Source organism: Gadus macrocephalus, chromosome 2 (genome assembly GCF_031168955.1).
Source record: "Gadus macrocephalus chromosome 2, ASM3116895v1".
Taxonomy (NCBI): domain Eukaryota; kingdom Metazoa; phylum Chordata; class Actinopteri; order Gadiformes; family Gadidae; genus Gadus; species Gadus macrocephalus.
In genome coordinates, this window is record NC_082383.1 from 6,248,296 (window position 1) to 6,273,061 (window position 24,766).

Here is a 24,766-nt window from a genome sequence, read left to right on the forward strand (position 1 = left end):
TACATTTCTCACCCTTGTATTCAATATGCTTGCTATATGTGAGGTCCTGTGTTGACTGTTCAAACTCTATGCCTCCTGAAAACAAATGATGCCTTAGGAATTATTTGTATTTAATAAGTTCGACATAACTGACATGCCTTTACGTAGCAGGTTACCAGAGAGTAGCTTCTGGAAACAAAAACACCTGTGTAATGGCAGATGCACCTGTCACGTACAGGACTACCTTCCTACCTGCTGGTGGCGTTCACACGGATTCAGGTCCCGCCTTCCTTCTCGGTGCTCCATCGCTATTGGACAGTGGGTTTCGGAGCACCTGGAAATCAGTCAACGGCGTACAGATCCCACAGCGAGGCACTAGGCACAGCAATGCGTACCAAGGACACAACGAGTGGAGAATAATACTTCATTCAAGTGTCCACATGGGATGGGTCATGTAGTAACTTCTGAAACCGTAGAATAAGTGATTTTCTCCTGGTTTCATTTGGAGCAGCAAGGATATTTTTTATGGAAGAGTCCACTAAGGCAGTTCCCGGGCGGATATTTCCCTGTCTCAACGCTTATCCACATCCGTATTTTCGCCCCGTCGGTATGGAATAGCTTGCTAAAATAATGATCCTTTGATATTTAAACAGTGAACCGAAGCCTACCTTTTGTCTTCCAATTTCCCCTACTCGATATGGAGGACTCTAATGCAACGAGGAAGACTTTCGTGGTCCCGGACATTAAACCATTGGATTTGTATGACAGTACAAGGGGGAAAATATGCGCAAGTGTCGGATGGCTCCTAGCAAAATCGTACGGCAATGCAGGTATGTCAGTATTGCTCACAGTCCCGATGATTTATGGCCCATATAGGCTCTCGGGTACCTAAATCCCTTTTTTTAATAGCCTAGCATTTCGCAGCAGTGAAGTGCAATGGGAAGCGCATGGAAAGGTGAACTGACCGTAGCCTATGTAAACTCAGCGATTTTACATACACGCACACACACACGCACAAAGAGCAGCAGATAAAAGAGTGCCTACAGTCTTATGATCACTTTTGACTACGTCAATATTAGACTACTTGCATGGGGACCATTCGCCGTATTTAAATGTTGAACTAGGCCTGGGTAAGCTCATCATTGAGGCAATTGTTTCGTATTCTAGGCACAAACTATGCCACTGCTGCTGTGTTTTCATCCTCAGCAGTTAATCCGCTTTGTTTTTTAAATGTAGACCAAACATGATCATTGAGGTCGGTTTGACAGCTTGGACTCAAATATAAAATTTAGAAGTTAAACACGCAGGTATGTCTTATTTTTGCTGACATGCTGGTACCTTGTCCTACAGCAATGTTTTTGTTGCAACTCTGGTGGTTTGCTCTCAATGTGCGCTTGGACTACAGAAACCCACCCGGCCCTTTCGGTGATGCGCAAACACACCCACTTACATTATTTTGTTATGCACGCCCGGAAAATAATGATGACTCAATTTTGACTTAAGGTTAACACCAATAAAGTATCATTGGAATAAGATCTGTAGACTAGACATGCACTCCACACATTTTGCTTGGATTAACAGCTACAGGGAAATATGCCCCCATCAGCCGTTTGTGGGACAGGGAAGCATGGCTGTTAAAGCTTTCAGTCATTTTAACGATGGTCCGTTTTGAACCTATAAGAAAACACTTTAATTTTGGCTGGGGAATAAGGGTGTGAGCTAAACGCCATTGTATTTCAACAACCCGGTTAAGGCGTTGTGCAATAGCAGTCCATGTGTCCCTGAGTCCACTACGCTGTTCTATCTATTCCTGCTGTGCGTTCTTCTGCTACGGTTCAACCACGCCCTCTGGTCAAAGTCGCCCTCCGTGACTGGACGTGGTTTGCCCTAGGAGCTACGAATATCTTCTCAAAAATCTAAGTGACATCATATGTTCTATGCCCCGGGCTCACAGGCTGAAGAAGCAGCAGCAGAGGATGCCAACACACACAGCAAAACCAGCCTAAGGATTTGTTGTAATTTACCGCTATTATGTTGGGCTACTGCAGTGCACACACAGTAGCACAACTGTGACTTTACCAGAATGTGATAATTGCTTTTTACATCAATATTAACTACTCAAAACACAAATTAAACATGTTGTAAAGAGATTGACTCAACACTATAATATAAATGTTTTATGACCTCTTTAATCTATAACCCATTTAGGCATTGCAAACCTATAATTTGTTAGATAGGCACGAGGTGCAATTAAAGATAGAGTTTGCAAGACGGATGTTTGCATAACACTGCTGGAACCTGTTGCTGGGGTTCCACCTGGTTACCTGTTAGCTCATGGATCATCAGTAGAGCCTGTTGGAATGTTTATCCTACTCATCATCACCCTCCTCTTCTCAAACACGGTGGTCAGGCCCTCTGGGGAGTTACCATTTAACCGGCCTAATGGGGACACTAGAGCCCGACTGATACTGGATTTAGGAGTAGATGCCATAGGGAGTCAAATAATGACAGATATCAGTATATCGGCCAATATTTCAAATATCGATATCGGACGTTATTCTAAATTTATCTATATCATGTTATCCTGGATCCTTGATGGAGGGGGGTAACCACCCTTCATCATTCAATGCTTTGGTCCACACAGCAACATTGCATTAAAACCATGAGCTAAAGGAACTATTACCTGTACTATGGGGAGGAGCTACTAACCTTCCCATAGAACATGATTTAAAATCAGGCTCAAATACTAAATTGCCGTAGGGTTATTGTATTACATTACATAGCTGTTATTAGAAAACCATTATTCTTTAACCATACAGACACCCTCTCCTTACTTCCTGTCAGCATGCTATCGGGGCATATGCTATCAAGCCTCGTGCTCCATGACATGATCAAGGAAGAAGCTCTGCAAGCTAGCTTAACCCGAAGGCCGGGTTACTTTACATCCAGTACAGAGGTACTGTACTGTACTGTGTGTCTGGAGTGGCCGTGCAGACTTTTAGGACGTGGCTTGTATGTGAATGGTGCTTGTTTGTACAACCTACTTAGTGTCACACACAGGTGTGGGTGGGTGGGGGTGAGTGTGAGTGACTGGGTGGGTGTGAGTGACTGGGTGGGTGTGAGTGACTGGGTGGGTGTGAGTGACTGGGTGGGTGTGAGTGACTGGGTGGGTGTGAGTGACTGGGTGGGTGTGAGTGACTGGGTGGGTGTGAGTGACTGGGTGGGTGTGAGTGACTGGGTGGGTGTGAGTGACGGGGTGGGTGTGAGTGACTGGGTGGGTGTGAGTGACTGGGTGGGTGTGAGTGACTGGGTGAGTGTGAGTGACTGGGTGGGTGGGTGTGAGTGACTGGGTGGGTGTGAGTGACTGGGTGAGTGTGAGTGACTGGGTGGGTGGGTGTGAGTGACTGGGTGGGTGGGTGTGAGTGACTGGGTGGGTGTGAGTGACTGGGTGGGTGTGAGTGACTGGGTGAGTGTGAGTGACTGGGTGGGTGGGTGTGAGTGACTGGGTGGGTGTGAGTGACTGGGTGGGTGTGAGTGACTGGGTGGGTGTGAGTGACTGGGTGGGTGTGAGTGACTGGGTGGGTGTGAGTGACTGGGTGGGTGTGAGTGACTGGGTGGGTGTGAGTGACTGGGTGGGTGTGAGTGACTGGGTGGGTGTGTCGGTGGCTGGTAATCAAAAAAAGCTAGAACTGTTTTGTCCCAGGCTTGTCCACTGTAGTGCCCCTCTTAATCAAATACAATTGTCTATGATTTATGGACAAACAGACCATCGTAATCAGTGAACAACCCTCCGGTTCGCACGCCTGCGGTGGTCGTCGCCGTTCGTGTCCGTTTTGGTAGCTATCTGGATGTGTTCATTCTTTATCTAGGTGCTTTGGATTAGCATATCACTCGGGCCTAGGGAGCTCACGTGGCTCCCAGGGAAGATCACGGCCCCTCTCACCACTGCCAGATTTAGGGACCATTAAAACAGGACCTGGCTTTGTTCTCCAACGCGAGCGTAATCATGCCTATTTGATCCTACCACATGATGAAAAACCTTTAGAAAGTACTTTTGTTTTTAGCCTTATCAAAGCGACCACATGGATGTTAAGCCATCATAATTGAGTTAAATATTTGCCCTTTACCCAAAAATTGACGTGGCATGGTGGTTGATTAATTCATCTTAATAATCCAATGTTTTCAATATGATTCAATATGAACAATTGTATTTGCTAAAAGTTTCCATTCCCAAAACTACCACCAATGGGCATCATTTATTATTATTATTATGACTACTTCTTATCATGCTATTTAAAACTCCTGAACATTCAGACTCCAGTGAATTACAGAAGCCATGATGCCAGTGTCTCTGAAGGGGTGAGGCAGCTGGGCTACTCAGAATATCCAATCCTGCACAAATTTGCCCACTTTTGTGCCAGTTAATTAATACAAAGAGCTTCTTAATGTCCACCGTTCCCATGGCAACCCCCTTGAAATCCAACGCTGGCCGATCCACTCGGGCACTCAAGATCGGGCATGGAGGGACAAGGTCTGCCCTGACTGAATACTCCCACGGGATCGTGAAGGGCTCGCACTGTGCCATATTTTGTGCTGCACCTTGTTTGTTTGTGTTCTTATGCGTTTGGGCTGATTACTGTTGATTACACTGGCGACGTGACTGTTTACTGTAATGCTTGTGACATGACCCCCAGGGCTAACTAAATCTCTTTAATTCAACACATGGCCTCTGTTAGGCTATCACCGGGTGATTATAGAGCTTGCACAGCTCAACCAAGAAACAAATGTTCTATGGAACTGATTTGTTGTTTGTTTATGAGTTTGAAAGTTAACTGTAATCATTTGTGGTTGTATCTTCTTTGCTGTGATCCTAATGGAAATTGATTGACACAGTACAGTACAGTACCTCTGTACTGGATGTAAAGTAACCCGGCCTTCGGGTTAAGCTAGCTTGCAGAGCTTCTTCCTTGATCATGTCATGGATCACGAGGCTTGATAGCATATGCCCCGATAGCATGCTGACAGGAAGTAAGGAGAGGGTGTCTGTATGGTTAAAGAATAATGGTTTTGTAATATGAAGGAAAACCTAATAGGGTGCATGATGAAATCTGTGAGGAATTCCTGGAAAAGGCTATTTATCAATCTGTGGCCTTTAGATTTGCACACACAGATTTGCATCTTGAATAGATTATAATGTTGCCCACTCCATTATACCCTGATAACCAGCTCTCCCCGGGGCCATCAATATGTGCTTCTATTTAACCTTTGCTTTCCCAATGTAGACACATAAACAGTCCATGACCTGTTGACCTTTGCGACTGAACCCGAGACTAAAGTTTGCATCACTTAGACTGGATCTTATATTTGAATTATAAATATCATCCAGGAGATGTGTTGATATCAGCCTTCTGGTAACGGCAAACAATACCAATGCTATCTTAAGCATTTAACTATCTTTGGATAGCATTTAGCTTACCAGTTGTGTTCTCTTGTTCCTGTCAAATCTATAACACTGTTAATCATTATTGATCAGGGGTGGTGTTGTTGAATTATGAAGTGGCCTTTCATCAGGTATTTTCAAATATTACCCTATTTTAAAATAGATACATAGCCGTTCCGTTTATCTTGGCCTTAAGTGGAACGACACACAGCAGTCAATTGTTTCTCAAAGCGATATCAAAGCTTCATTTCATTGAGCCGTGGCCTTTGCATTCTGCTTTGCATTCAAGTTCTGTCCTTGCATCACTGGCAGGCTGCCTTGGTGCCTCATACAGCCTTTTTTTTTTTGGATTTTGAAACGAGAGTTTGTATGTGGTGTTTTCTCTACGCTGCGATCCCCGGTTGAGTTGAAAAGCAACACAATAGCATTTTTCCCCAACAAAATGAGCCATGTGGTGCACATTATTGTTTGACACCTATAGTCCTTCTGCAGCGAGGGCAGGCCAATGCAAGGCCATTGTCTGACCATGTTTTGTTTTTGGCAAAGTTATGCAAGTACTTGTGTTAGGGGTCCCTAATGACATATGCCAGCTTTTCCACCAAGTGTGTGTGTGTTACACTGTCTGGTTCTCCTTTCCTTTTCAGACATGCACATTATGAAAGTGGTATTTTTCAGCTTTTGGCTCTAGGGTTTAACACAACCAATGACTGTGTCAAGTATCTGTCTGCCCAATTGCAGGCTATTGGATTGGGTGCGCTACTATTGCTAGTTTCAATAACTCTGAATGCAGTAAAACCAGTTTTTCTAGAGGGCGTGTCAAGTGTGCATTACAGAGTGTTTGTTCTGTTCTTGTGTACTGAAAAAGCAAGTCTGTATTTAACATTATAATCTCTGTTTGTTACCCATGTAGCCACATCCATACACCCTTGCTAAACATTGTCTGAGGCACGGAGATCAAAATAGTTTTCTTTGGGTTAAGGTGCGGCTTTGTTAGTCCGCTCTGGTAGAAAGGCAGCTAGCATGCCACAAATGCACAGCAAATACTGCCATTTGCTTAAACGACCTGTTAAGGAAAGTCTGACAGTGGGTCTTTATCTGAGAGCAAAGAAGTAGGTTATCAAAAGGCCGGTGGGCGGAGCGAATGTGTGTCTGGAAGGGGTCTGACGATAACCCACGTTCTGAATGTCATCATGTCCCACAAGCCTTGACCCCCGCTGATTACTAGACTGCGATCATAACCACCCCATGCTTCAGGAGAAACCATGTGACCATGTGGCCTACAGGAATGCACCATATTATTGAGGATCTACTCTCCCGTGGGCTGTCGCAGTGAAGGGCATGCAGGAGTGCTTTCCCCTTCCTATGCCTGTCTGGTCCCTTTTAGTCCCACAAATCATTTTCCCTTCGTCTTGATAGCAATTCTACTGAATTGGGTTACTATACTTGACAATGTTTGACGCATATACACACGCTTCCTGCCACCCCAGTCATTGTCAGTCATTCACTGGTTTGATAAGAGCTCTAGGCTACATGCCAGTTAGTTTCCACCTGGTCTGGGGAATCTTGTAACCGTAGCGCAGCAGCACAGCGTTTTTACATATTCCTAAGCAATGATTACCCATGACTTAGAAGAACAAGTAGTGATAAGAGTTTATGCAGCCTTTTCATATCGTACTAGGAATGCCTGTCCTATTTAAAGGCCACACGCACACGCACACACTTTGTCATCCTGTTTATCTTCAGCGTCCCGGCGTCTCCAGGCGTCAGCTTGCCAACACTATCTGTCTTGTCGTAGTACTGTCGTTTCCTGGAAGTGAACGTTGACGTGTGTGTGTGTGTGTGTGTGTGTGTGTGTGTGTGTGTGTGTGTGTGTGTGTGTGTGTGTGTGTGTGTGTGTGTGTGTGTGTGTGTGTGTGTGTGTGTGTGTGTGTGTGTGTGTGTGTGTGTGTGTGTGTGTGTGTGTGTAGAGAAAGTTCCGGTGGAGCTGCGGGAGCCCTTCTACTGCGACCAGTACGAACAGGAGCACCTCAAGCCCCCCGTCACACGCCTCCTGCTGTCCTCGGAGCTCTACTGCCGCACCTACACTCTGCTGGTGGGGGGCTCGGCGCCGGAGGGGGCCCCCCCACCGGACAACGCCGCCCTCCTGCGGCTCCTCGCCGACAGAGGACTGCCCCCGACGGACCTGGACGCGCCGGTGGGCGACGCAGACCTGCGGCGCAAGCCCATCAAAATGGTAATGTGTGTGTGTGTGTGTCTGTGTGTGTGGTTCCTTAGAAAGTATGGCTACCTTGGCTGCACAAAATAGTTCATTTCTTTTTTTTAATGCCATCTTGGCCTCTATTGTCCCTGAAATGATCCAAGGGTACCATGGGCAGCACGTGTTTCTGGTGCAAATTTGGACCAGGACACTTGAGCACACTCAAAGGTTACACTCATTTCCCATTAGTGGTTCACAGCACTGAGCCGGGCTGAGTATCAGATGTCATAATATCAACACCGGTGTGGTTGGGAACCCGGCGGTGATGGGTTTTTGGCTCAGCCTTGCCAGAGGCACCTCTTGTGAGGCACAAGAGAAAGCAGTGTGTAGGGCGGGGCGGTTTTTTTGGAGGAGAGCTCCAAACGATTTTATTGTAGGGGATTAAGGGACATCAAAGTCATAAAGGCCCCAACCCCCAACCGCCTCTCCCCCCCCCGCCCTCCCCCCTGGCTGAAACCCGTCCCCACCCCTACCCCCACCCTCGGCTGATCCCAGAGGGTGAGTGGATCCAGCTGTGAGCAACAGCATGAACCACATGGGTTCCACTGTCTTAATTCGAAGGATGGGGCTGGAGGGGGTGGATTGCCCAATCTGAGAAAGGTAAACAATACGGGGGGCAGGGGGAGATACAGATCAGATGGACAACAAGCCAACTGAAACTGGAGACACCGTTTGTGAAGAGCGCTCGCCTATCTTCTCGCTCGCTCGCTCTCTCGCTCTCTCTCTCTCTGGTGGGCTGAGAATTGGATCCCATTAGAAGCAAGAGAAACAGGTTTGACTCTCTGGGTCTTGACAATGAGTCTCTCTCAAGTCTTGACACACACATGTTGTGTGAAGCAGACAGTCGTCGGTCCCCCAGTCTCACCGAAAATAAGAACAGAATAAGAACAATAGTGCGTACTTGAACCTGATGGGTGTGTTTTGTGGATGTTGAATCTAAAAAACCCCAGGTTCAGGCGGCTTCTCCAGTGAACAGTATATAAACATCCATGGCCCGCCCTCCGGCTACACGCACACAAAGGCTGCTCTGAAAGCCAGGTCGGGAGTCTCCTGGGAGGCAAGATATTGTTCCCACTACACTCGGGTGGAAAGTGCCTGCCCCACTGGCTTTTATCTGGTCGTCATGGCTGCAGGTGGGGCTACGATTCACAGTGTAGAGACGCTGGACGCAGAACGTGAAGACACAATTAAGACTGTGTGTCTGTTGTGGTTATGATGTATTGGAACAACGTCTAATGAAAAGAAAATGCAAAGAAACTAGTTGTATAAAATCCTAAATACAGAGGACAGAATGCTTGTATTTTAATATAGGGTTAATGTTTTCAACCAATTAAATATAGAATGTGTTCATTTTTTAAATGGCCTTTACATGGTTTCTTGTTATTTATATAGTCAAAGTTGCACTTGGTGACTCATAGCACATGAGCTCATGGGAAATGTACTCATTGTTTCAGGAGACAATATACAGTATATATATTTGTTATGTATATTATATCGCCACATAGAGCTACTTCTATTAAGGGATGTTATGTTGTGGCAGAATTGCTGCATAAGATAACCATCTTAAACATCATGCTTTTGAATGCATGATCACTTTATGATTCATAATGTTATTCGTTTGATATTTATTTGCTCTCCTGGTTGACCCTCCCTTGCATTCAACGTCCATGGTCTCACATCCTTTGTATTCCAGGATGATTACAAAGACTGCTTGTCAGAATCACTTGAAGGCACACCTCTTTCTAATCGATCGATCGCTACACTAATACGATTAGAATCTATTATTGGAGCCCCATGATAACATTACGCGTCGACATTGTTATCATTTTGCCCGTGTCTGGTTGGTTGCTATAGCGATGAACGATGCACCCAGGCTCTTGACCATGGTGGAGCATCGCTGCCGCCAGTCTCTGTTATTTAAACTCCCCCTCAGCGTTGTTAGCGTTGTTAGCTGCCCTCCGCTGCAGTGCCAAGGCGAGTCTGGAAGTCAGTGGTCGGCACTGCGACCTGAGCCCTGTTGACTGGTGTGTGTCGGAGAGAGAGAGGGAGAGAAAATGAGAGGGCGAGCGAGAGAGAGAGAAAGTGGGTCATGCAGTTAACGGCATTAGTGGGATGAAGCAGCAATGCGGGCCGCTGCCAGTGCACGGCTTTGAGGGAGCAATCCACTGCAGCGCTGCCTTCATACTAAACCTCCAACGCAGATTTGTGTCAACCGCCACAACAAAAAATCCCCCACATGACATGGTCCTCATGTCATGCAATCACACAAACACAAACATGTTAAGCTGCGATGAAAGCTGTTCACAGTGTGCTTCAAATCGGTCATTTGAGAATCAATCAATCAGTTCATATTGACTTTTTGTTGGTTTAATGACTTCCCAATTGGTGCGAGTCTGTTTTTTGTTTTCGCTGCTCATGCTGCATCCTGACCCAGTCATGGCTCCTCTGAGTCGTACAAGGGAAGATTTATAGCGGACACACCCTTGGGCCTCGCTTAGGTCGACCACAGCCTCCACCATCAGTCGTCCAGCTCCTCTTTCTCCAGCTAGAGACACATCCGTCAGCCAGCCCCGGTGGCTGCTGGTGGTGGTGGCTGGTGGTGGTGGTGGTGGTGACCCTTCCCCCACCAATCCTCAGATTTGTGGATAAAGATCTGCAAAGATTAGAGATAATCTTTCATCCAGACTAAACATCAGCATCTACCAGCTGATGACCTACCAGAAATGACCACCATTCAATACCTACTAATATTTGTTTTGGTCAGTTTCACTCAGTTTAGTGAAGGGGCACAGTTTATTCATTTGATGCTGTTTTGGTTGCGTTTCATTGAACCTGTGGCTAACCAAATTACATTCATGTGAATGTAATTTCTACCAATGAACCTCATGTATGGCCATAGAGAAGCCCTCACAGAGCTCTGTTGGTTTTCATCAGCCCCCTTTACTTGATCTTAAATCGCACTGCTGCGTTGGCCGCTTTTCGGTCAAGCGAGCATCAGTCAAGAGCAGGACTGTAATTACAAGTGGCATACTTTATCCCCGGATCAGAAATGCTTAACATTCATGCCTGGCAACATTTGCTTTTGTGAGCATTTTCTGTTCGGGAAAAGTCAAATGTATGGCCAAATACAAGTTGGTATGGTTAGGCGTTTTTAGTTTTCAGACCGGAGACAACAACATGTCTGGATTCTTTTTTTGGTCAAATGTTAACACGGAACCAATTTCCGGTGGTGTTTGTACTTTAAGGCTTTCTGCCCTTTGGCCTTTGCCTCAGCCAGGGCCCCAAACCTGGCTGATCCAGCACCCCCCGTGACTCTCTCCTTTTACCCTCTCAATAAGCACCCATCCTTAAGCTGGGGAGGGGGGGGATGTCTGAAACTCATATTGCAGACGTAATCCGACTGAGTTTCTCCCTAATCACATTTAATGACCAGTAACGATGCCTTTCGCCTTCTTTTCTCTTACTGTGATGTTGACATGTTGTGTGAAAACCAATTCCGCCAGAGCATAATGATTTCCCAGCAGGGGTGCAATTGATGGGGTGGTATTTGATTTTCGCCCCAGTGTCACATGGGTTTGAGGAGGGAGCCCTTCCTCTCAGCGGCTGGAAAGTTCCAATCGACGTGTTGATGATCCGGCTAACAACACTATGCACTACTGTACCCTGGCTTGGGGAGAGGTGCATTGTGGGTCAGCTGGATTGTTGTTGTGGAGATCTGGCAGGCCGTCCTGTGTGTACCTCTCTCTCTCTCTCTCCTCTCATTAGGGGGAAACTTGTGATTTGGCTTACTAGGCCCTCTGATGCAAGGGGGACAGTATATCCCTAAACCCCTCCTTCTCTCTCTCTCTCTTCCCCCCCCCCCCCCCCCCCCCCCATCCCCATTCAATCCTCTTCTTTGTCAAGATCGGGCCCTCTGCTCCCTCCTGAATAATTACTGTACAGAGAAAGACGGCACCGGCCACTCTCACTCACTCACTCTGTGTTATCCTTGCTGCGTCATGCACTCAGTTTTGTGGTTTGTTATACAGCGTCTGCCCTCGGAACTCCCCATCAATGGCATAGTTTCATCTGGCTTTTGAAAGGCGCACAGGGTCATCAATGAGGTCTTATGAGTCTTCATTGTAATCCGCCTATGGTGGCTAACGATCAATCGCTGGCCTCGCAGGATAAGGGGAGACGCTATACCGGGCATGACTCGGCCTCCTTCACACAACGCTGGGATGACATCATTAGTGAGCTCTCTCTCTCTCTTTCTCTCTCTCCTCATTTGTTTCTGTATCCAATACCCTTACGTCATCCCCGTTGTCCCCGGCAGGGCCAGACAACTTCATGTCAGCCCGACGAGCAGTGTCTGACAGACACGGAGCCACGCAGCAGGCAGCTCTAGCCTCGGGAATGAAGTTGTTGTTCTTTTTTCGATTATTATTATTTATTTATTTTTAGGGCAGAGTTAACTTAATGAGTGAGTGACTGCACTGCAGTACTCCACAGAGATTGAGTACTCTCTTCCCCCCCCACCTCGAAGCTGTTTGACAGGCCTCTGCTGGCAAAGCCGTCACTGCTGTGCTGTCCCCTAGTTCAGGGTCCGCGCAGGTCAGCACTTTACATCAAGGCTGAGCAGACAAACACGTGGACGGGATTGCTGCATGTAACGTGCAAAACTGTGTGCGTGTAGTGCCGAGAACAAAGTGGGGACGCGGCACCGTTCGGCCCGTCTCAAGGCCTTCGGCGTGGAATTCATAAGCAGTTCAAGGCCACATGTACGGGTTTGCACCGATTAGGATTAAAGCGTCAAACAGAGGGATTGCAAGAATGACCCCTTTGGCTGGAATGTGTTTTTCTGGGACCTGCCAGCCCTCCCCTGTTGGCTGGAGGTTGTTGCAACATTAAGCTTGTTGTGGTTAGGCTGTGGCGGCCTCCTTTCCTCTGCCACTCGGGACAGAAGGGAACCGGTGACCCAATAAACCGCGATGACCAATAAAATGGTCACTAGAGACGGGGAAGTATTAGGTACGTTTTGGGCCGGCTCGGCTCGGAAGAAAGACTAGCTCTAGAGGTAGCACATCGAGTGATCCGACGTCCTGCTGGTTGGAAAAACAAGCGTGGTGTTGTGAAATGCTCTTGGGGAGGGTCACATGCAGGTCCATAGTCCTTACTTGTTCAAGATTCAAAACTGCATATCCCTTTTGAAGTGCTAAAAACTGGTTTTGACCTGTATAGCGGTGGAGTCACACAGTAGATATACAGAAATGGATACAATAAAATTACTCTGAGAAGACGTGTACCATTGGGATATGTTGTGTCCAATGTTAACTGCACTTGCCTTTTTAAATGGTGTTGATAGTTCCCAGAGAGCATGTAAAGGCAAGTTTACTAAATAAACAAGGAAGAAAGTGTGTGCTTGTTCTTAAACCTAGAGTGGTGGCATTCCTGCCTACGTGTGTCACCTAAATTAATACTTTACTCGTGCACTCTTCACCCACTTCTCTGACATTGATTAAGTCTGTCTGTTTGGTATAAACAAGCTTCTTGCTCTTCCGTTTGGGTCAAAGGTCGGTCCGTTCTGTGGCTTCATACTGATAGAGGTAAACATTGTAAAACAGGGTTATTAATCAATCAACCTCAATCATATGGCAATTGGAAAAGGCATCCCAACACACAAACAGACCTTCATTCAATTTTTTATGTTTTTCTTTAGTGTGTGTTTTGTTCTTAATACGATCAAAGAGTTCAAGTCATTGACTAGCATAAACCGAGACGGTAGGTACAGTACTAGTATGTGACTGGTGCCAGCGTTGCTAATGAGCTAACAGTCTTGGAGAGGTTAAGGCGCTCACCCTGACTGATCAAGTCGTGCTGTGGTGGGTGCCTTTTAATGGGCTCTGAGCATTAGATGAAACCGCCTCCACAAGGAAATCTCGACTGCGAAGGGGAAGCACCAATTATCCTTGGTTTGTTTTGCTATATATATATATTGGTTATGCATAACTTGGCATCCATGTTGTAAAATTACTTGTTATTGGTGTTGTTTTTTCCACCACAGTGTGCTTTGTTGTTGTTTTTGAAATTGTTCAGGGTGACAAGATTTCTATATTTGCATGAAAATTCTTTTTCCCTGAGCAGCCACCAACACAAACACATGCATTCAAACTATGGAAAGTACCTCTGTAGCAAAGAATACAATGAGTTTCTTCTGGCCTGTTGGCCAGTTCACTGTTTGAAATGCAGTGAGTCTGCAACATGAGTCATACTACAAGCATATTGTTGAAACCCTAGAAGGTAGAGTCAAAAGGGGTCATTTAACTGAAGACAGGATATAAAGGGAAGACTGTTGCATGAGAGTTTCTGTAATGTCAACATGTCTATATCAATTATATATGAATCACTTTCACCCTGAAGTAGCGTATGATGGGGCTGGCAAAGGGATCTAAATGCCTGGATGGTATGCATTATTAAGCAGGTATTCTGCGCTATGTGGTTTAAACCGTCCAACAGGTTACGCAAACTGTTAAAGATTTAAATGAGATACATGAAACAATAGGAACATATTTGGTTAGTCATCAAATGTAACTGTGTGGCATACCCTGGAATTCAATATTGTTGTGGGGATTACTGCTGACTCAGAGTTGCCCACTGGCGACCTCTGCTGTTTCAACATTGTAAATACCCTCTTATTTGCTGCAGTATGCGCTAGTTACTTGCCTGTACCGCATGTGCACTGTGATGACCAATGCCTTGTCATGTAGATGGAAATGGCCTACGATTGAGTTACGGTTAATTGACGGCCCTTTGACCGATGTGTGATCTTTGTCCTTGATCCTACCATTTCCCCCTCCCAATCCGATTGGTGCAGAGTGCCCACCTGGCCTTGATGGACGCCCTCATGGCGGTGGGTGCCATGGAGACGGTGGCAACGGCGAAGACACGCGGTGCAGCGGGGCTGCTCGGCGGAGGGACCAGCTGGCAGGAGCCGCTCCTTCACTGGGTTAACGAGGTGAGGGAAAGGCCACAGACGTCAGCTTAATGTCTCCCTTTTCTTATTGTTTTAGTAGAAGCCCCTTGTGTTTCACCCGATTAACAATTGGCAATGGGTTGTTTTTATCATTTTGTATATGACACGTTTTCTGCGTTTCTTATGACAAAAGTACTTATTTTAAGTCGCTTTGGATAAAAGCATAGTGTAGAATAGCCACCTCAATAGGATTTTGTGGGTTGACTTTCATTTGTAGCCTATTGATCTGACTCGATCAGTATGGTGCGTTCAAGGCTGTTCTGTCTTTCTCCAGTTAAACCAAAAGCTGAGACGGATGGAAGAAGGGACCCAAGACGATCCGGCCCAAACGAACCCAGAGCTCGAGTCTGTGCAGCCCTCGGTGAGTACTCCCTTCCCCTTCGTCTTGATCCGCGGTTATTGACGTTTCCACTCAAGTGCTCCAAAACGCATGTTTATCTCTTTGGGAGATTAGGCTTTTAACCATTACGTAAAACGTGTGCAAGCACTAGCCTTAGCACGATACTTGACCAGTATTTGCGGCCCAACTTGTATACAACAAGCATAATGCTATTTATACCAAATGGATGATGGGATGACTCTGTGGTTCTTGTGTAGGTTGGGCTTTATTTGTATTTCTTTAGCGGTACCATCTCCATAATCCTCTCTCCCCGTTTCTTCTAGTTGTAGTTAATACCTGTCCTATCCACTTGTTTGTCCATTTTCCTTTCTCTCTGTCTCTCTCTCTCCGTCCGTCTCCGTGTCTCTCTCCGTCTCCTGTGCTTTGCCCTCCTGTCTCCTGACAGTGTCCTACTCGCTGGTATTGGAAACTTGTTCCTGTAAGTTCCTCTTCCCTCCCCTCCTGCTAGCCCCCCCCTTCCGTTTCTCCATCGCTCCGACCTCTCCACCCGCGCTCTCTCTTGTCCCCCCCCCCCCCCCCCCCCCCCCCCCGGCGGGAGCCAGGAAGGTCCGGTTCAGGTCTGGTCCTCATTTCTGTACCCTGTGTGCGATGCATGCGACCACACACCTCCCAGCCTACGGTCTGCGTGGGATGGCACACGACGTCACCCTGCGCTGTGGCTTGCCCCTTACGCGTGAGGGACGTACGATGTGTTCCGCGGCGAGGCATCGACCTGCCCTAGTAACTTCTCTACACTCTCTCTTTGCTCGCTCGCCCCCCCCCCTCTCTCTCGCCTCGTGGGACCCTCACTTGCCCCACTTTCTCAGCTTTTTTTTTTTTTTCTGCTCGGATTCAATTACTCCCCTCGGCTCTTACCGTTTGCCTGCCTGTCCTTCTTTCGTTACCCGTGAGCATGGTCTGTTTTTGGATACCGTTATGTGCGTCGGTACCGCGTACATTTCTGCAATGAGGCTGATGGTTTGTTTTGAATGCCTAAATGTTTTGAGATTGACCTCTAATGGGATGGGATCAGGGATGTCTCCAAAGATTGGAGCTGTTTTAAGTGTCCCTTTCCTGGTTTATGCTTCCTCAGCTGCGGTATAGGAAGGATAAGACACAGTCCAGACAGAAACCCATTTTCCCGATAGTGAATGAGGTCAAAGACCTGTCTACTGGTTGTGCTGTTGTTGCTGTAATGCACTACTACTGCCCTGATCTGTTACGACTTGAAGGTATGGCGAGACGTTGCTTTTGAACTAAAGTGCTCAAGAATAGAATACAAGTTAGTTTTTTGCTGCTTGTGCCTAATGGGCCTTTTGTCCGATCCCTCCTCGATAGATGTTTGTATGAAGGATGCCATGTCTGCAGCGGACAGCCTGTCCAACCTGCATTTCATCCGTGAGTTCTGCGAAAGTTGTTTAAAAAGCTGCTGTTCCTTGGCACTGGAAGATATGCTTTACGCACCACCAGAGCTTCAGGTACACACGCATGGCTACCTACACTCCCTCACTCACTCCCTCACTCACTCACCAACTCACTCACTCACATGTATTTGCTGTCAAATGCAAACACCCTCGGGCACACAACATTCTGCACTTGCACTTTACTAATTCCTTCCGAGTGTTTGCTGTCTGTGATAATTCCCATTCTGGTTGAGACTGAAACATTCTGGTTGTCATGTGTGTAGAGCAACTGGCTGAGCTTTCTCGCTGAGCTGCTGAACTGGTTTGAAGTACGAAGGCCAGAGTTCGTCCAACCCAGAGACTCATCAGGTGAGCGAAACCCATCACCGGCTCGTTTGTGAGATCCGCTGTGACAGGCAGGGGCGTTACAGACCCAGGGATCAGTTCAGAGCTCAGTCATCTAATGCGAGGGGTCTTCTTGTCCACTAGATGGCTCCAGACCAGCAGTGCCAGCCAGCTCCAGTAAGAGGTACACAGGCGTCCTTCCTCATGACCGTGAAGTACTTGGTAAAACTGAAAAGTGTGCCAATCTTTTTTTGTCTTTTTTATATTTTTCCAGTGGCTCACCTTCAATCTTTAGGAGGCCCTTCGTTCCCATCTCGTCCCACTTGTCCCAGTCAGGTGAGCGGAACTCAGATTGCTCTTTTTGGTGTTGTGTGTATCTGCACTTCTCTCCCTATCGTTTGTGAAGCATTATTTGTAAAATGTCATTCTCTCCCCTATTGATGTTTGAATGCGTAAACATATTTTTCATATCTTTTTGTGAGATTTTGATGGTGTTCATCCCTGCGTGATATGCATGCCTTACATTTTTGTGTGTGTGTGTGTGTGTGTGTGTGTGTGTGTGTGTGTGTGTGTGTGTGTGTGTGTGTGTGTGTGTGTGTGTGTGTGTGTGTGTGTGTGTGTGTGTGTGTGTGTGTGTGTGTGTGTGTGTGTGTGTGTGTGTGTGTGTGTGTGTGTCCCAATGTACTCAGGACCTTTGACTCAGTCTACCTCACTGTCTCATCTAGAAAATGCAGGAAAGACAAAGATCAGGAAACCCCTCAGGTAGGCACGGGCAACATCCAGACGACTCCCTCCCAACTGCACATCTGCGATGAGCATTTGTGCTCATCCTTAAAGTCTCTCTCTGTCTCCCCAGCCGCCCCCTGTCAGCCGTGTCTTTCAGCATCCCCTTCGGCCTGGACAGCGACGTGGACGTGGTGATGGGTGACCCCCTCATCACGCGCTCCGTCAGCTCTGACCAGCTCACCCCGGGGGGCCCAGCCCAGGCCAGGGCGCCCTTCGCCCCCCCCGGGGACCTCGCCCACCTGCTGCCCCGAGCCAACGGGCCCCAGAGGGCCTCGTGGGTCACCCAGAACCCCAATGCCCCGCGGCTGGCTGAGAACGGCCACCAGCGGGAGAGCGAGGCGGGGGAGCTGCCCACCATCGAGGAGGCCCTGCAGATCATCCACAACGAGAGCAAGATGGAGCCCCGGCACCACCCGGACGGGGCCCCCGACGGCTTCTACCTCCACTCCCCCGACGACCGGGCGGGGGGCCGGCACGCCGGCGGCCCCCCGCCCGGTCCCGTGAGCTGCTCGGCACCCTCGCGCTCGGGGACGATGTACCGGCCCCCGGCGGAACTCCGGGAGCCCGGGCGCACCCGGAACCCCTCGGAGGGCTCCCGGGACGACGACTCGGTCCTGAGGGACGGCAGCGTGGACTCGGACGCCTCGGAGGACCCGCCCAAGACCCCTGCCGCCCCCGCCACGCCCCCCTGGCGCCCCCACGGCAAGGAGGCGTCGGACAGCGGCGTGAAGATGACCAGCTTCGCCGAGCGCAAGAAGAGGCACGGCCCGGAGTCGCCCAAGGCCGGCGAGCCCCCCGCCGCTGCCCCGGGCGGGGGGGGCGATGACGCGGCGGCCCGCGCCGTCGAGGAGGGCCCGGGCAAGAGCCCGAAGCTCACCAACGAGATGTCGGAGCTGGGGGTGCGGCTGGAGGAGAAGCGCAAGGCCATCGAGGCCCAGAAGAAACGCATCGAGGCCATCTTCGCCAAGCACCGGCAGCGGCTGGGCAAGAGCGCCTTCCTGCAGCTGAAGAAGGAGCAGGACGAGGGCGAGGGCGGCGCGGAGAACGGCCAGGGCCCCCCCGCCGCCGACGGAGACCTGATGCTGGAGGAGAGGCTGGCCCGCATGGAGCAGGAGGAGAAGGGGCACGACGAGCGGCGCCCCTCAAAGGACGAGGGCGGCGACAGAGCGGGGGCTCAGGCCGACAAAAAGGCGGCTCCCTCGGGCGAGAAGGCCACGGCACCGCTGGGCGACTACAACAACGCCGTGTCCAAGCTGACTATGGCGCTGAGCTCCCTGCAGAGCGACATGCAGCGCCTCTCGGACCAGCAGAGCCAGCTGATCCGGAAGAAGCCGGCGGCGCCCGGCGCCCGGTCCTGGGTCATCCCGCCCGGCCCCAAGCCTCCCACGCCGGGGCGCTCGTCCCGCGAGCCCTCCCGGGACCTCAACTCGGCCTCCTCCTCCCCCTCGCCGTCGCCCTCGCGCCGCGCCCCGGGCCAAACGCCGCCGCCCAAGTCGCCGTACGCTCACCGCCGCGCCCAGTCGGCGCCGCCGAAGAGCCCAAAGCACCAGGGCCCCGGGGTGTCCCGGGTGCTCACGGCGCCGCGCAACGTGGACCGCATCCCCCACCTGCGCCGGGTGGACCCCTGGCAGTGCAAGGTGCAGACCTCCTCGTCCTTCACCATCGGCTCGGACGACCGGCCGGCCGACCTGTACCCCTCCCCCGACCCCACGCCGGCCCACACCCCCGACCGCACGCCGGCGCCCACGCCCACGCCGCCGCGCCTCCCGGCCGAGGACGCGCTGTCGGAGGCGGGCTCCAATGACAACCAAAGCATCTTCAGCATGGAGCTGGACACCCCCCGGAAGGAGCGGCCGGCCGTGGGGGGCAGCAGCTCCGGGGCCCCCTCGGAGTGCTCGTTCGAGAGCGACGCCGTGTTCAACGGCGACAAGCGCGGCGGCGGCGGCGGCGGCGGCCTGGTGGAGGTCTCCCTGCTGGCCGCCCGGGGGGGCGGGGGGGAAGGGGGGGAGGACGACGACGAGGAGCAGGGCCCCGACCCCTTCTCGGACTCCGTGAGCGACGTGACCGAGCCCGAGCTGAGGAGCGGCCTGGGCTTCTTCTTTAAGGTAGGCGGGCCGCGAGGATGGACGTCGGTCTGGGTGTCGCGGTCGGGTGTCGCGGTCGTCGTCTGTGAATTGAGTGGTTTTATTTATTTTTTTCCGCGTGCGTTCCGTTGAGCAGGACGACAAGGAGCGCCCAGAGGATGAGATGGCCCAGCGCAGGGCGGCGCTGCTGGAGAAGCAGCAGAAGAGGGCGGATGGCATGAAGAAACGCAAGCTGGAGCTGGAAAAGGAGAAAGAAGCCAAGTAGGGACCTGCTTTATGAAATGAAGAGTCGATTGATTGATTGATTGATTGATTAATCGTCAGGAAATGAACTAAGAATAGTTCTGATAACTCATGAATTGTTTTAATGTTGGATCAAGGACATCAAATGCATACAATTCTGCTTATGGCTTATAGGTGAAAAGACGACTAGTAGTAATAGTTTTTCACAGATCCTTATCCTGAGATCAGAGTGGATGAATCATCTCGTCAAACTGGTCCTTTTTATGAACCCACTGAATGTGACTTCATCTGAGCCCCGTTTCGGCCCTTCCCTTCTCAGCAGGCCGCAGTGGATGACCATCGAGGGCTGGGGGGACAAGGGGGACTCGCGGCCTTCAACCCCGGGCACCCCCACGGGGTCAAGCACCCCCACCGCCGAGGGGACGCCCCAGCGCAGGGGGGACTTCACCCGGCTGGAGTACGAGCGGAGACACCAGCTGAAGGTCATGGAGGACCTGGGCAAGGTCCTGAGGCAGAAGCCCACCACCGTCCGCGGCGTGAAGAACCGGCCCAAGACCGTCTTCCGAGACGACTCGGGCCTGTCCCGCAGCCCCGCCAAGGGTTTTGGTAGGCCACTCGCCGGTGTTTCCCCCCCCAACGGAAAATATATCAATAAAATCAGATTTCAACTGTCCCGATTCATGAATGTCCATCGGTCGGGTTTGTCTATTCTATTATCCATTCAAACCCTCGCCCATTCCTCCCTCGCTCCTACCAGACACCAGGTTGAACAAGCAGTACTCCCACTCCACCATGAACCTGTCTTCAGTGGCCAACGACCTGAGCGTCAGGAAGTCTCCCAGGTATCTGTCAAAGTGAAAGCAACTTGGGAGTCAAACATCAATAAGGGAGGGAATGGCATTTTGCAATATTATTTTATTATTTAAGCAAATAACTTCCCCCATGATTTACACTATTAATACGACGACAAGAAAAACTGTTCTCTGGGCCCCGTATCCTCAACCTTCCCCTGTGTGGTCCTCTCTGCCTCAGCCGCTCCCACTCGCCTGCCAGGCGAAGCTCCCCGGGGAGGGTGAGCTCCCAGAACGGGGACAGGGACTGGGAGAACGGCTCCACCATCTCCTCCCCGGCCTCCATACCGGAGTACACCGGTGAGCCAGCATCTCGAGCCGTGTGTGTGTGTGTGTGTGTGTGTGTGTGTGTGTGTGTGTGTGTGTGTGTGTGTGTGTGTGTGTGTGTGTGTGTGTGTGTGTGTGTGTGTGTGTGTGTGTGTGTGTGTGTGTGTGTGTGTGTGTGTGTGTGTGTGTGTGTGTGTGTGTGTGTGTGTGTCCCTCTTTCGTATGCTAAACGTCTTTTACAAACGCTGTTTTGTTTTCCAGGGCCCAAGCTGTACAAGGAGCCCAGCTTCAAGTCAAATAAGTTCATCATCCACAACGCTATCTCTCGCTGCTGCCTCGCCGGCAAGGTCAACGAACCGCAGAAAAACAAGATTGTAGAGGTAGGCTGTCCGTCCCCCGTCCCCTGTTACAGAGTACAAACTGTCCCCAACTGGGCTAGAAGTCAACGTGATCCCCTCTGTACCAGTGTTGTTTTTGGCAGGCATTTTAGATTTAGTTTTAGTCTTAGTCTTTTTGACGAAATGCTTCTTAGTTTTAGTCCCATTTTAGTCATTTCTATCTTTGAAAGTTTTAGTCTAGTTTTAGTCTGACGAAAACTCAAAAGGTTTTAGTCTAGTTTTAGTCCGACGAAAACTCGTCGGACTGTCGCACTCGTCGCACACGGCGTGCCGTGTGCGTGCAGGCGCAGCTGCGCGCGAGCGAGGCTTTTAGTGTGTGATGGGGGCGTGACTGTTAGGACAAGCAGCTGGCTCCATTTCTCCATTTCTTTTCCGCATATTATAGTTGGCGGGAAAAAAGCATGTTTTGAAACTTTTGTTCGTCCACTCACTAACAATTTAGTCTCGTCTGACGAAAATGTCTACATTTTTCGTCACATTTTAGTCTTTATATGGCTTTGGTGACGTTCGTCTTAGTCTCATTTTCGTCATGGAAAAAAGGGGTCTGACGACGTCATTTTCGTTTTCGTCTTGCCTGACGAAAACAACACTGCTCTGTACACTTCCACTTGCATGAACTGTCGTCACACTGTCGTCACTCCCTACCCCCACCCCCTCCCCCTCAACTCATCATGTCCCTTCTCGTCCTCCCGAAAAAAAAAAAAAAACAGGAAATGGAAAAGAGCCCGGCCAACCACTTCCTCATCCTGTTCCGGGACGCCAGCTGCCAGTTCCGGGCGGTGTACACCATGAACCCGGAGACGGAGGAGATGGTGCGTCTGACCGGCGTCGGGCCCCGCGTCATCGGGCCCGACGTGGTGGAGTCCATCTTCAAGTACAGCTCGGACCGCAAGCAGTTCACCGCCATCCCGTCCAAAACCATGTCCATGAGCGTGGACGCCTTCACCATCCCCGCGCAACTCTGGCAGAAACGCCCCGGAACGCCCAAGAAGCTAGGCACTCCCAAATAGCCTGTCGTCGTCCCCCCCCCCCCCCCCCCCCCCCCTCCCCCTGACCTCACCTCACCTGACATGAAAGGCAAGCAACAGAAGGACACGCTCTCCTCACAGTGGAGTTCTCCCACCTCCCTCGCCTCCCCTCTTTTAAAAGCCCCCCCCTTCTTCCTCACAGGTACAGCATGAGGGTTGTGGAGTTGAGGGCTTGCTGCTAGGCAACGGTTTGGACCGGCCGGTGGGGGGGGGGGGGGGGGGGGGGGGGGGGGAGATACGTCGCTCGCCATGACTAGACACCGACGGCCAACGAAAACCCGCAACTATTGCCATCGTCGAAAGCCCTCGCGCTGTAGATCGCGGTCCCTTGAGCCGATGGTCGCGACTGCCACAGTTTTACCTGCCTTGCGAAAAAAACGAAAAAAATGATATACTGTATATATCTAAATCTGGTGTTATCTGGATGGACAATCAAATGCTATGTAGTCCTTTTTTTTTTTTTTGCTCGTCCTTTGCCTATGCCTTGCTGTTCCAGTGCCCCGTGGCCGGCTCTGTGAGACGAGTCATGCTGCCGCCCCACCACCCACCCCCACCCCCCCCAGGTAATAGAGCCAGGTGGATCCAGAGTCAATTCTGATCCTTCCCTTTTCCCTATTCCTGCTTTTTCGTTCTTAAGGCTGCCTTCTCGTACCCCCCCCCCCCCCCCCCCGCCTATCTCCGCTGCTTTCCTTCATCTCCTGAGAGCAGAGCCTCAACTCTCAGGTACGGGTGAAATGAACCGCGGGTAACACTACTCTCGTATGAATGTAGGGTACACACACATGCTCACACACGCTGATTCCATAACTGGGGGCGTTTTGATTGGTTGACACAGACCAGGAAGTACTGTAGGCGGTGGCAGGTTTCCCTTGGGGAGGAGGAGGAGGAGGAGGAGGAGGGGTGGTGTTGGGGTTAGTGGTGATATATGTGGCTTTCAGCATCCGCTCCGCCTGTGCCCTCAGGGATAGTGTGGTTCCGCTTCAGCGGTCTGTCGGCTGTAGACGTCTGGATGTTTTTTGTTAAAAATAAAAATGAATCTTCATTCTGACATGTGTTTGCTGGACAAAATTGCCACAACTTTTTTGCGAGAGAAAACGAAAATGAAGATCCACCCGTCATTTTTCCTACTATGTTCTGAAGGAGGGCTTTATTCTGTGTCTCCGCAACACGGATGTGGGAACCCGGTAATCGCTTTGGGTGTAATATATGATGATTCAATTTCTTGTATTATTTCTTTCATTTTGACACTGATTTTTGTATACAAGTAAGTTGACATTTGTAAGCTATTAATAAGCTAGCCTGCCGCTTAAGCATTTAGTGAGATGTATGTCCGGGGTGGCTGATGACCGCGGCGCAAGAAGAAACGCTGTTGTGTCACATGAGAACGTGCTTGAGAACTCCTCTGAAACTAGGACGAATAAAATACTCGAGTTCATGAACAAGCTGTTTTTCACGTTGTGTACTGCCCTTGTGTGTGCGCGTGTCCTTGCACGGGAACGGTGAGGTCCACTTTGACGATGAAGGATGATTTATGAATGCACCAGCCCTACTTCCCCCTACCCCTACTCACAGCAGCCCTCCTCTGAGGCTTGGGCAGAATGTAGTAAAAAAAAAACATGTTGTGTCGCCATTCTGCTCATCCGATTGGGGGAAATAACTATTGAACGTATGAATTGCTCTGTGCAACAGGGCATCATGGCCACAAAAATCAAGCCCCCCCCCTCCCTTTTTGCCTTCCTAAGCACTGCAGGAGGTGGGTGTTAGACCGCAGTCCTGCATCCCATGCCACTTTAACATCTCATACTGCCGCCAATCGATGTATAGAGTTGAAATGAGATACATTTTTAGTGCTGTAGAAATTATCTGGGGGGCCATGGTAAGGATTGTTTTTGAAAAACTGAGGTGGTTACTATGGTGTGATCCAGTGTGTACGGAAGTAGAGATGTTTGTATATAATTGTTTGTAAAAAGAAGAAAATCTATGGTAGGTGAACACAATCTGTGCAATAGTTCCATGTTCCACCAGGGTTTATTTATTGGGTATGGATTAGATGGTGGATTAGATGTGTATGTTCAGATTCTATTATTTATGTCCTTTTATTTTTCCGCCGTGGTGATTCACTCTTCCTAATTTCATAGAATTCATGTTGTAACCCATTCTTATTATTTTGCTGTGTCATGTCTGAGGTACCAGAGTGGCTGTGTTCATTTCATGTTATTTCAACTGAAAAAAAAACTTTTTTTTCTCTCCTGGAAACTGGACCACAAAAATTAAAAAATCCTTTTTAAATCATC

General features: G+C 49.7%; 1 protein-coding gene across 3 annotated transcripts; it reads left to right on the top strand.

Annotated features, from left to right (window-relative positions):
- The first annotated feature begins 280 nt into the window (after window positions 1-280).
- Window positions 281-24,764, top strand: camsap3 (calmodulin regulated spectrin-associated protein family, member 3). Of its 3 annotated transcripts, none has more exons than XM_060037012.1 (18): window positions 281-809; window positions 7,387-7,652; window positions 14,530-14,670; window positions 14,963-15,049; window positions 15,474-15,506; window positions 16,161-16,299; window positions 16,406-16,545; window positions 16,755-16,839; window positions 16,960-16,999; window positions 17,090-17,151; window positions 17,541-17,577; window positions 17,672-19,706; window positions 19,822-19,946; window positions 20,248-20,534; window positions 20,686-20,770; window positions 20,961-21,079; window positions 21,308-21,426; window positions 22,155-24,764. In XM_060037012.1, exons 1-18 carry the CDS (start codon window positions 677-679, stop codon window positions 22,452-22,454), a joined length of 4,233 nt encoding a protein of 1,410 aa, XP_059892995.1. In that variant the 5' UTR covers window positions 281-676; the 3' UTR covers window positions 22,455-24,764. The 3 variants fall into 3 exon arrangements, with proteins under 3 accessions (XP_059892995.1, XP_059892979.1, XP_059892985.1); XM_060036996.1 differs by having other exon boundaries at window positions 282-809; window positions 17,505-17,577; XM_060037002.1 differs by lacking the exon at window positions 15,474-15,506 and having other exon boundaries at window positions 285-809; window positions 17,505-17,577.
- The last annotated feature ends 2 nt before the right edge of the window (window positions 24,765-24,766 follow it).